Genomic DNA, 11,297 nt, shown 5'->3' with positions numbered 1-11,297 from the left:
CCACTGCTTTCTTCGGGCAAGGACACCAGCGCCAGGGAAGAAGCAGCTGTGTGGGGCTCAGGCCCACCGCTACCACAGAGCCGTCGGAGCTGACGACGATACTTGTCCCCAGTGAGCAGGTAGAGCACAGGATCCAGGCAGCTGTTGGCACTGGCTAAGGGCCGAGTCACTTTGTAAACCACGTTGACGATATTCAGCACCTGACAGTCAGCTTCCAACAGTCTTGCCAGGTAATAAATGGTGCGGGTGATGTGAAAAGGCACAAAGCAAATAGCAAAGACTGTCAGCACTACCGCGATGGTGCGGAGAGAACGGAGACGAGAAGATGACTGGGCAGCGCCTGGGGAAGGCTGATACAGGCGCCGGGCCATAAGCCCATAGCAAACCAGAGTGACCAGGCAAGGCACGCCAAAGAGCAGCCCCATGATGGCCGAGCTGAAGTGCACATAGTGATCAAACTCTTCAGGGCGAGTGGTGTCATGGCACAGGATGGTGGCCCCCCTGGGGCTAGTTGTGACAAAGAACAGGTTGGGCATAAGGCAGCCAGCTACAACCAACCAGACTGCCAAGCAGAGAAGGCCTGCAAGACGAGGGCGGCCCCAGCGTAGTGCCCGTAGTGGATGGCAGATGCCCAGGTAACGATGCACACTGATGCAGGTGAGGAAAAGGACACTGCAGTAGAGGTTCCAATAAAAGAGAAAGCGGACAAACTTGCAGAGCCCAGTGCCAAAGGGCCAGTGGTTGCGAGCTGCATAATAGTAGATGAGGGTGGGCAGAGACAATACATACAAGGTGTCTGACAATGCCAAGTGGAACATGTAGGTGGCAGTTGCATCCCAGGGTCGGAGCCGGAAGAGGAAGAGCCAGAGGGTTGGGGCATTGAGTCCCAGGCCCAGCACAAAGACAACTGCGTAGCTCACAGGCAGTAGAATGAACTTGAATTCTTCATTAAACCAGCACTCCAGCTCCACCTTACTGTCATCGAGACCTGGGCTGGAGCTTAGTGATCTGAACTTTGAGAATTCTGCACTGTCCATGGTCCCCCTAGAGGTGGAAAGGGCAGAAGTAAGAGTGGCTGGGTTTCCCTGTTTCTCCAGCCTTAACCTAGACCAAAAAAAGGCAGAGAATAGGGAGAGTAATGGCTGGTTGAAACACTAAGGAGAGCCGAGAGAAATACATTGGGTTGCACCCAGGCCAGCCCAACCCCTACCCAAGCTCTCTTGGTCCATCCCAGAGAGTGGTGGAAAGCAGGCAGTTCTGGGACCCAGGAGGGCAATCAGCAGGTTTAACCTGTTCTTATTTTGCAACTGACTGTCCTTAAGATCCTGGCTAGCTGAAGGAGGAGGCCTACCAGCACTACCCAAAGCAGGAAGATGCCCAGACCCAAAGTATCTCCTAACTTGTCATTATAGTAATGTCTTTGTGAAGAGGAGTATCTCCCCATATAATGCCTTCACCATACTATTGGGTCATCAGGAAAGTCATAATGCATTTTTGCACAGAAAAACAGAAAAATATGTCATGACTTTACTGATGACCTAATATAATACATTTACATCTGACACCTTTCCCCTGCCTGCCTACAGTCCAAAAGCCCCATCCCATCCTTGCCCAAAAGCCTTGGCACATTTCCTACCTGTTCCCCTTGAAGCTGAGCCCAGTTGACTCTGCCACCCTTCCCTTTGGCAGCCAGAGGGCATATCCAAGGGGTGGGGCTGGAATGAGACATGACCTTCCTCTAGTCCCAAGAGATTGTCAGAGCAGGAAAGGCCCTTAAAGATTATCTAGTCCAACCCATTCATTGTATAGATTAGGAAACTGGGGCCCAGTGAGATTACAGTTTAACAGCTTTGTAAGGACTGTAAGAGGGAGTACACAAGGAAACATTCAAGTTTACAAATGTGTAGTCATGCCACTGAAGATAACTAAACTACAGGAAGAACATATGAGTCTATAAAAGTGAGCAGAAACATAGAAAATGGATTTTACTATGGGCAAGTGCAAGATAATACATTGAAAGATTTTAGGAAACTAAACTATTAGTATAAATCTTAACTTCATATGTATATAATTATCATGAATGTTTAAATAACACTTACTATGTGCCAGGCACTGTTCTAAGTGCTTTATACCTATTAATGACCTTACAGGCTCTCTGTGAAGGAAGTACTATTATTGCCCCTGCTTTGTGGATGAAGAAACTAAGGCACAGGGAGTTTAAGTATTTTGCTAATTGATGGTAGAGTCAAGATTTGAATTCAGGCAGGCCTGCCTTTGGTCCAGGCTCTAGAATCCACAACTTAATTACTACCTGTTAATTACTCTCTAAGCCACTGTCATGTGGCTAGTCCAGTTCTAGGCATTGGTGGTTCACTAGGAGTAAACAAAACAGACAAATCTCCCAGCCTAGTGGTGCTTAGGCACTACTGAGATAACAAAATCAAGAAGTAAAATATATAGTCTGTGATAGCTTTTATGGAGAAAAAGAAGGAGGCTGGGTGGTGGAGCAGTGATAAAAGGTGACTCTCTGGCAGGCTGACCCATATGGTAAGGTTCTGGGCTTGTATCTTGAGATCTCCCTGAGTACCCCAGGCAGGTGCCAAGCCCTTAATCTGGGACTGGCTAAGGCTATTGATGGATCATGTTCTTAAGACAATGCAATTGTTTGTGCTATCTCTCTCTGTGTCTCTCACTAATGGGAGAAATAAAACTTAAGAAAAAAAGAAGGGAAAGTGAATAGAGATGGAAGGAAAAGGGGACTAGGGAGGGTTGTTATTTTAACTGTTAAGGTATCTTTTGAATAAAGACCAGGTTTTGCAATGAAAGGGAAGATGTATCAGATGAGAACAGTGTTTGGCAGGGACCAGATCATGAAAGTCCTTTGAAGCCATTGTAAGGACTCTTTAGCTTTTAATTTCAGTGAATGGGAAGCCACTGAAGGTTTAGAAGAAAGAAGTGCTGTGATCTGATTGGCATTTTAAAAAGCCAGCTCTAGGGGGACCAGCAGTTGGTGTAATGGCTATGTTGCTGGACTCCCACGTAGTCGACCACAGTTTGAGTCCCAGACCCAGTGGCTTAAACTCATGCTGGATGTGTGTGCATGCATTCCCAAGATCCCAAGAGGAGAATGGAGGAGAAGGGATTGTAGCATGGCCATCCCCCCTGGGGGGTGATTTCTCGCTTTCTGTCTCTCTGTCTCTCTCTGTCTTTCTGGCGAGCACACATGCCCTATAGCAAAAACCCTTTGAAAAAAAAAAAAGCCAGCTCTGGGGACTGGCAAGTGGTGCCGTGGTTAGGGAACTCCTACATGGCCGACCACAATTTGAGACCTGGACCTGGCAATTTGCTTTCTCGCATCCCCTCTTTCTATCTCTCACTCTGTCCCTCTCTGGTCAAATTAAAATAAAGAAATAAATAAAGTTAACTATTATAAAAAGCCAGCTCTATGTTGAGAATAGACTGCAGGGCTGGGGGCACAGGGAAAAGATCAGTCAAGAGGCTAGTTCCAGTGTAGATCATAGTAGTTTGGTCATGGTGGTGGAGGTGATAGGAAGTAGCCAGACTCTGGATAGATTTTTAAAGTAGACAAAGCTGACATGGGGTGTAAGACCAAGAGAGGAATTAAGAATGACTCACAGGGCCAGCAGGTGACATGGATGGTTAAGGAGGCTGGATCCCACATTGTTGAGTCTATCCTGACAACTGTTCCTCCACTTTCTCTGTATTGGTGACCATCTTAATGTCAGCCTAGGCAACCAGCACTGAGACAAAGATGTGGCCCCGTTTCCTAGGCACAAGCCATTCTTCTGAGGTATATGCACTTATGACCCTGCCATTGCAGTTGAGTACCTAGCAACCCCTCTGTCAGGTGTGCCTTATGTAACTTGTTTACTTGCCTGTATAAAAACCCTGCTGCCCCGCTGAGGGGCACCAGACCCTCACTTGAGTGTCTGGTCACTGTGACGGGGCTTCACCTCTTAATAAACTTCTTTCCTATCCCTTTCAACATTTGGCTTCACGTTCCTTGGCCTGTTCCAGATATAACACACATGGCTAACCGAGCAGTTCAAGTCTCAGACATGAAGACTTAAAAAACACACTGGGTGCATGTGTATGAGTACCCAAAATCCCAAGAAGAGAGTGGAGAAGTGACTGTGGTATGGTTGATCCCCTGGGGGATGATTTCTCACTTTCCCTCTCTCTCTCTTTCCATTTCTCTCCAGTGAGTATGTGAATCCTACAGCAAACAAACAAAGACCCTGAGATTTCTGGCCTGAGCAACTGGATAAATAGAGTTACAATTGGCAGAAATAGGGAAGACAGAGAGAAGATCAGGCTTGGGGAAAGATCACAAGTTCCTTTTACAGTCTGTAAATTTTTTTTTTTTGGAGAGATTTTCACTGTAGGGCGCGTGCGCTCGCTAGACAGACAGAGAGAGACATAGAGACAGAAAGCGAGAAATCACCCCCCAGGGAGGATGGTCACACTGCAATCCCTTCTCCTCCATTCTCCTCTCGGGATCTTGGGCACGCACGCACACGCGCCTGGCGTGAGTTTTAAGCCACCGGGTCCGGGACATGAACTGCGGTCAACTACGTGGGAGTCCAGCGACATAGCCATTACGCTAACTGCTGGTTCCCTACAGTCTGTAAATTTTGAGATGCCTATTACACATGTAAGAAGAGACGGCCAGGAAGCAGTCACACTTCCCTCAGATGCTAGCTAATAAGCGTCCATTATAGCCTCTAGCTCTTCCTACACTGCACCTCTTATTTCTCTCCATCATTTCCAGAAACCGTGTTCTGAATACAGTGAAGGTACAGACAGCAGGCCCAGATGTTTGAGAGTTGGTGCCAGGTAATACCAAGTGGTCAGCAGCCCTGGGGCTGTAGCTTCTGGAGCTAATTCAGGCTCCATAAGTATAAATGTCTAAGTCACAGGAGGTAAAGTCTGGGTCTAGAGGACTCTGAGGGTGAAGTATGCAGTGCTCTTGAGAGGAGAACAGGCTGGAGCAGAATCCACTCTGACTGGAGCTGAGACACAATGAGAACTCTGAACCTGATCCTCAGGATCTGAGAATGTTGTGGACCTAGATCCTGGGAGTGAGAGGAGGCAGGCTGGCCTGCAAGGGAGGCTCTAGAATCTAGATCTCCTGGAAGGCCACAAAACCCTGAAGGTGGAAACCTGGATATTCTCACCCTGTGTCAGGGTAAGGGGTGGGATGAAAGGTAGGAGTGAGCAAGCAGTCATAACCTGTGTCCCAGAGAGCTGACTATGATATTGCATAAAAGGGCAAGACTTTCAGAGCCAGATGAACTTGAGCCTAAATACTCGTTCTTCCATTTACTAGTTGTATTACTCTGGGCACTTTGTAACCTAGTTTCCTCATCAGTGAGATGGGGATAACAACACCAACCTTTTAGGGTTTTCTGAGTATTGAATAGGTTAATAGGTGTGGAAGCACTTTGTAAACCAAAAAATGCTGCAATTCTATGAGGTGTTTTATTTTTTATTCTTACTTTTCTCCCAAAACTGGCCTCTTCAGTGGAAGACACATGTAATTTGAGTCTTGTGTAGACCCAAGTAAAAGCACCACACTAGAGAACTCCCAGCCCGAATCAGCTTCTGGCTGCTCCTGCTTCAAGCTGGCTTAGCTCTGCTATAGTTCACCTGATCTAGCTCTGCTATCAAGTGTGTCCCTGAGGGACCAGCAGTTAGCATAATGGCTATGCCACTGGACTCCCACGTAGTTGACCGTAGTTCGAGTCCTGGACCCAGTGGCTTAAAATCACACCAGGCACATGTGCGTGCATGCCCAATATCCCGAGAGGAGGATGCAGTAGAAGAGACTGTGACGTGGCCATCCCCCCTGGGGGGTGATTCCTCGCTTTCTGTCTCTCCGTCTTTCTAGTGAGCACATGCGCCCTATAGCAAAAACCTCTCCAAAAAAAAAAAAGTGTGTCCCTGGACATAGCTGCAGCAGCTGCTGCTTCTACCACCATTGCCACCCAGTGGTCACTTCAGGAAAAGATCTTTCCCAACATTCTCTAACCAGAAGTCAGAAGCCGTATCTACTACCCTCAGCTAGGCTGAAAGGAATAAAATGCCACAGGCCAGACTTGTTCCCTTCTGTGAAACTCTTCTCGCTTTGATTTCTGTGACTTTGCAATACTCTAATCACCCTGCTTCTCTGGATGTTCCTCTGATTCCTTCCCTGGCTCCTTTTTTACTTTCTTTTCCCAAATGTGAGTCTTCCATCAAAGACTCTCTTCTCTCTTTTCTTACCCTCTCTTCACCACCTCTCTCTTCCCTCCCCTTTCTTTCAAAACATATTCACTCTCATGATTTAAACTACCACTTAAAAGTTATCAAATACTAATGATCAAAAGACTCCAGCATGCAGATGTCTCTCTAATCAAAATTTCTCTCTCCTGGGACCAGCAGATGGCATAGTGATTAAGTCACTGGACTCCCACATAGATGACCAAGGTTCGAGTTCTGGACCTGGCAGCATAAAACTCATGCTGGACACATGTGCATGTGTGCCCAAAATATCAAGAGGAGAATGGAGAAGAAGGGATTGTAGCATGGCCATCCCCTCCCCCCGGGGGCACGTTTTTTCCCTTTCTGTCTCTCTGCATCTCTCTGTTGTTCTGGTGAGTGCATATCCCCTATAGCAAAAATCCCTCAAAAATTTCTCTCTCTTTCTCTCACACTCTTATCACATTTGATGTCTACAGAGATTATGGCACATAGCACAAGATGCCTAAAATTATAATACTCATTTGTGTTTTAGTCTATCTCCTCCCAAATATCCCATCTCCATGCTGGACCAGAACTCCTTGGGACATGTACCTGGTTTTACCTCTGTCTTCCCCACAGCCTTCCAAGTAAAATTTTAATAACATATATTCTAGATTTTTTTTTCAAATTATGTGTCTTACAAAAAATATGCCTTTCAATTCAGAGTTAAGAAGGTACCAGCAGTTGGCATAATGGCTATGTAGCTGGACTCCCATGTAGTCGACCACTGTTCGAGTCCCAGACCCGGTGGCTTAAACTCACGCCAAGAGGAGAATGGAGGAGAAGGGATTGAGGCATGGCCAACCCCCTGGGGGGCGATTTCTCACTTTCTGTCTCTCTCTCTCTCTCTCCTCTCTCTCTCTCTCTGTCTTTCTGATGAGCACACGTGCCCTATAGCAAAAACCTCTCAAAAACAAAATAAAAGAATTCAGAGTTAAGAAAACAGATAATCTTGCACATAGTTAAGTGTTCATTAATTATTTGTTGAATGTATAACTCAGTTATAGTTTGTTGAATTGAATGGTTCCCATGTCTATAACCTAAGCACTTTATATGTTGTCTGCTGTAGGATTCCACTTGGATAATTCATTGACATCTAGATTTTTGTATGCAGGAAAAGTTTATTATCTTCTTTTCTCTGACAGAGATAAATAAAATGTATGTATACTATCACTGCTGATCACCTTTCATTATTCTATTCCTTCAGTTTTTTCTAGACCTCTCCCTCCCAGCCTCTCACACCTAATATTTATATTTGTCTTGATGATAGTTTTTTTCTGCAGTGTTCACTGTACCCTTGGGGCCTAAAGAAAGAAAGAAGGAAAAGACATAGTTTCTAAGCTCTTTCTCTGAGGTAGGAAGGATATATGGAAGGAAGAAAGAAGGGAGGGAAGGAGAAAAAAAGAGAGGGGAAGTAATGATACAGTGGAAAAAATGTATGCCTCAGAGTTGAACAGATATAGAGTTGAATTCTGACTCCATCACCAACCAGCTATATGACTGTGGATAACTTTTCCTGAGCCTACATTCCTTATGTATAAAATGAGAATATTAGCACTTACCTTGTGAGGAGGAAATGAAATGCATGTAAAGAATCCAACATAGTGCCTTGCAATTGTCATTCACATCATCATTAATTATAGATGTACTTGGAAGGTGTAGAAGGTTTAGTCAATTGCCTGGGTTTTCTTTATGAAGTGAAAAAAAATGAGATAACTTACTGAGAGTAAGTGACATAAGACAGTTTCTTGACTTTGATGGAAAGGAGCAATAATCTGAATTATTGGGTAATCCAAATTTATTAATAAAATCATGGTACAGTGATTTGCTTCACATAATTATACCCAAGTTAACTTCATCCATGTGTCTTCTCTGCAGAGTGTCCTTCTTGTCTTTCTAAGTGTCTGTTCTTTATCTCCAGTAAGGCTGTTAAGAACCTTAGAACAGATACTGAGATTGATTTGCCCAGCACCTAGGACAGTGCAGGAAGTCTGTTTCCAACATTTGATTCATCTATCTTCTTTCCATCCTTCTCCATTGAGATAATGCTCTCATTCACATCCCACTTGAATCTGTTGGTATGCTTTCAGTTGCAATGACAGAAAATTCCAACTCAACCAACTTTAAATAAAATGGAAATGTATTATTGTGCATAGAAGTCCAGGAGTGGGCAGCTTTGGAGTTGGCTAATTAAGCAGTTCAACATGTTATTTAAAAAATCCCAATTCTTTCCATTTTTCTGATCTTCACCCCTCAGTATGTTGTTTATCTAATCTTATGGTCACATGGTGACTGCTGCAATTCAGGCATTGCATATAAACGTGGCAATATGCAATGATAGCAGTGTTTATTTTTATCATTCAGGAAACTGCTCATAGAATCTCTCCAGCATACTTACGTTCACATCTCAGTGACCTGAATTTCATCATGCCTATAAGCTACAGATTCTGGCAAAGGAGATGAAATGACCATGACTGGCTTTGAGGAGCAAAGAGCCATGTGAAAGGAGGGTAGAGTACCTTTTAAAAATGGGGATTCTGTTCATAAAGAAGAAAAGAGAATGGCTGAGTTGATAAATAATCCCATGTGCTACAATCCTTACTGAATAGCCTACCCCTTTTTGGGGCAGAGATCTGATCATCACTTTCTAACTGGAAGACCTGGTTGAAAATATTGTCAGGGGGGACCAGCAGTTAGTGTAATGGCTATGTCATTGGACTCCCACGTAGTCGACTGCGGTTCACGTCCCGGACTCGGTGGCTTAAAACTCATACCGGGCACATGTGTGTGCGTGCCCAAGATCCCGAGAGGAGAACGGAGAAGGGATTGCAGCGTGGCCACCCCCCTGAGGGGCGATTTCTCGCTTTCTGTCTCTTTGTCTCTCTCTGGCAAGTGCATGTACCCTATAGCAAAAACAAACAAACAAACAAATAAAAAAAAAAAACCTCTCCAAAATAAATAATAAAATACTGTCAGGGTGTGTAGAGTGAGGGTGGGTAAGGATCTGAAAATATCTCTCCCATCAGTCTAACATAGGGGCCAGATACTCTATAATTAGTAATGCATTTTTTTTGCCTTCTTACACTTGCATCCTTATAAAATGTGAGTACTACTGGCTCAGCTGTTGTGGCACAGTAGTAATGCAAGTGCCCTGCAAGACTGGAGGCCATATTGTCAACTGCAGGTTCAGATCCTCAGGTTGACCTGAAAATATATTGGGTGTGCATGTGCAAGCACCTTGAGGAACTGGAGTGGGGGGCTGGGGAAAAAGGATACTGTGGCGACAAAACCCTGTTGAGAGTGCTTCTCTCTCTGTCTCTGTCTTTCTTTGTTTTTTCTATGACTATCTCTTTTGCCTGCCTGCACTCTCTATCATAAATAAATGTAAGTAAGTACTCCTGTCAAAGTGAAATTATGGTGATAGTTCTCTTTGGAGGCACTAACTAGAAATGGATACAAGGGAATTTTCTGGGAAAATTAAGATGTGTTCTGTCCTGATCTGGGTGGTGGTTACATGTGTATTAGTTTCCTATGGATACTGTAGCACACTACCATGGACTTGGTTGCTTAAAACAATTATTTCATTACAGTTTCAGAAGTCCAAAATCAGTTTCAATTGGCCAAAATCAAGGTGTCAGCAAGGCAACATCTGAACTGCAACAGTCATGTAGCCATGAGAGACTATAAGGAATAATTTTTTTCACCTTTTCCCACTTCTAGATCTGTATTTCTTGCATTCCTTGGCCTGTGGCCCCTTCCTTTATCTTCAAAGTCAGCAGCATAGTATCTTGGTTCAGTTCTCCTATTGCCTTCTCTGTCTCTGTAGTCAAGTCTCCCTCTGCTTCTCTCTCATAAAGACATTAATGGCTATTTTTAGGAAACACCTGGATAATCCAGAACAATCTCTCTATTTCAAGACCCTTAACTTAATCACATGTGCAAAGTCTCTTTCATCATGTGAAGTAACATTCATGGGTTTCAGGGATTAGGATCTTATATCGTTAGGGGACATTATTATTATTATTATTATTATTATTTTATTTATAATTTTATTTTTGTTTTAGTTTTTGCTATAGGACACGTGCGCTCATCAGAGAGAGACAGACAGATAGAGAGAAGTGTAAGGTCCTTCTGCATAATTAGTCTTGGCAAGAGCCTATACTCCAGACACTTCTACTGCAAGGTCACACTGACCCAGGAAGTAGCAGATAAATAGATAAATACCCAAAGTGAGTACTGGGAAGTCTAACTTCCTGGAGATGAATTAAAAAGACCCATAATGTTTCATGTATGCTTATCCCACTGTACCTAACTCCCTTGCATATCAGTCACACATATAGTCTCCTGAAATACCTTGTTTATCCTATAAAAGAAATTCCCTCCAATACCATGCCTGTGTTGAGACACCCACCCTTGGCTTCAGACACCCTCATCCCCACACTCTTGCTCTCAATAAACTTTCCTTTTCTCTTGAGATGATGCCTTCTGAGTCTTACTCTAGACTGTGACAAGAAAGAAAATGAGAAATCACCTTCAAGGGGGGATGGCCATGCCACAATTCCTTCTCCTCCATTCACTTCTTAGGATTTGGGGCAAGCATACACATGTGCCCAGTGTGTCTTTCAGGTCCGCAGGTCAGAGACTTAATGGCTCAGTCAGCCCTTTGGGATCCAGCCACCTTAACCACAGCCACTAGCTGACCCTGGGGGGCATTATTTAGTCTGCCAGAGTAGGTAAAAATTCATTGAGATGAATTTAAGATTTGTGCGCTTTACTATCTGTAAATTACATCTTAGTAAAGAAATGCACATACTTCTGGAAAACAAATAATGATTTAAGTTCAGTTCATAGTAATGAGTTAAAGGGGACCAACAAGTGGCATAGGGGTTACTGGATACTCCCACATGGCTGACCATGCTCGAGTCCCGGACCTAGTGGTTTACTTTCTCATTTTCCCTCTCTCTCTCTGTGTCTCTCTCTGTTCAAATTAAAAT

General features: G+C 44.1%; 1 protein-coding gene across 1 annotated transcript in view; it reads right to left on the bottom strand.

Moving 5' to 3' along the window:
- The window catches only part of P2RY4 (pyrimidinergic receptor P2Y4), a 1,653-nt gene extending 573 nt beyond the window's left edge, over positions 1 to 1,080 (bottom strand). Inside the window, exon 1 of the mRNA XM_027770917.1 lies at positions 5 to 1,080. Coding sequence (XP_027626718.1) covers positions 5 to 1,037 — 1,033 coding nt within the window. The 5' untranslated portion in view covers positions 1,038 to 1,080. The remainder of the gene's footprint in view (positions 1 to 4) is intronic.
- Between the last annotated feature and the right edge of the window lie 10,217 nt (positions 1,081 to 11,297).

The sequence above is a fragment of the Tupaia chinensis genome, unplaced genomic scaffold (assembly GCF_000334495.1).
Source record: "Tupaia chinensis unplaced genomic scaffold, TupChi_1.0 Scaffold000165_2, whole genome shotgun sequence".
Classification (NCBI taxonomy): Eukaryota; Metazoa; Chordata; class Mammalia; order Scandentia; family Tupaiidae; genus Tupaia; species Tupaia belangeri.
Note: the sequence above shows the minus strand (reverse complement) of the source record. Positions and strands in the feature narration are given on the sequence as shown.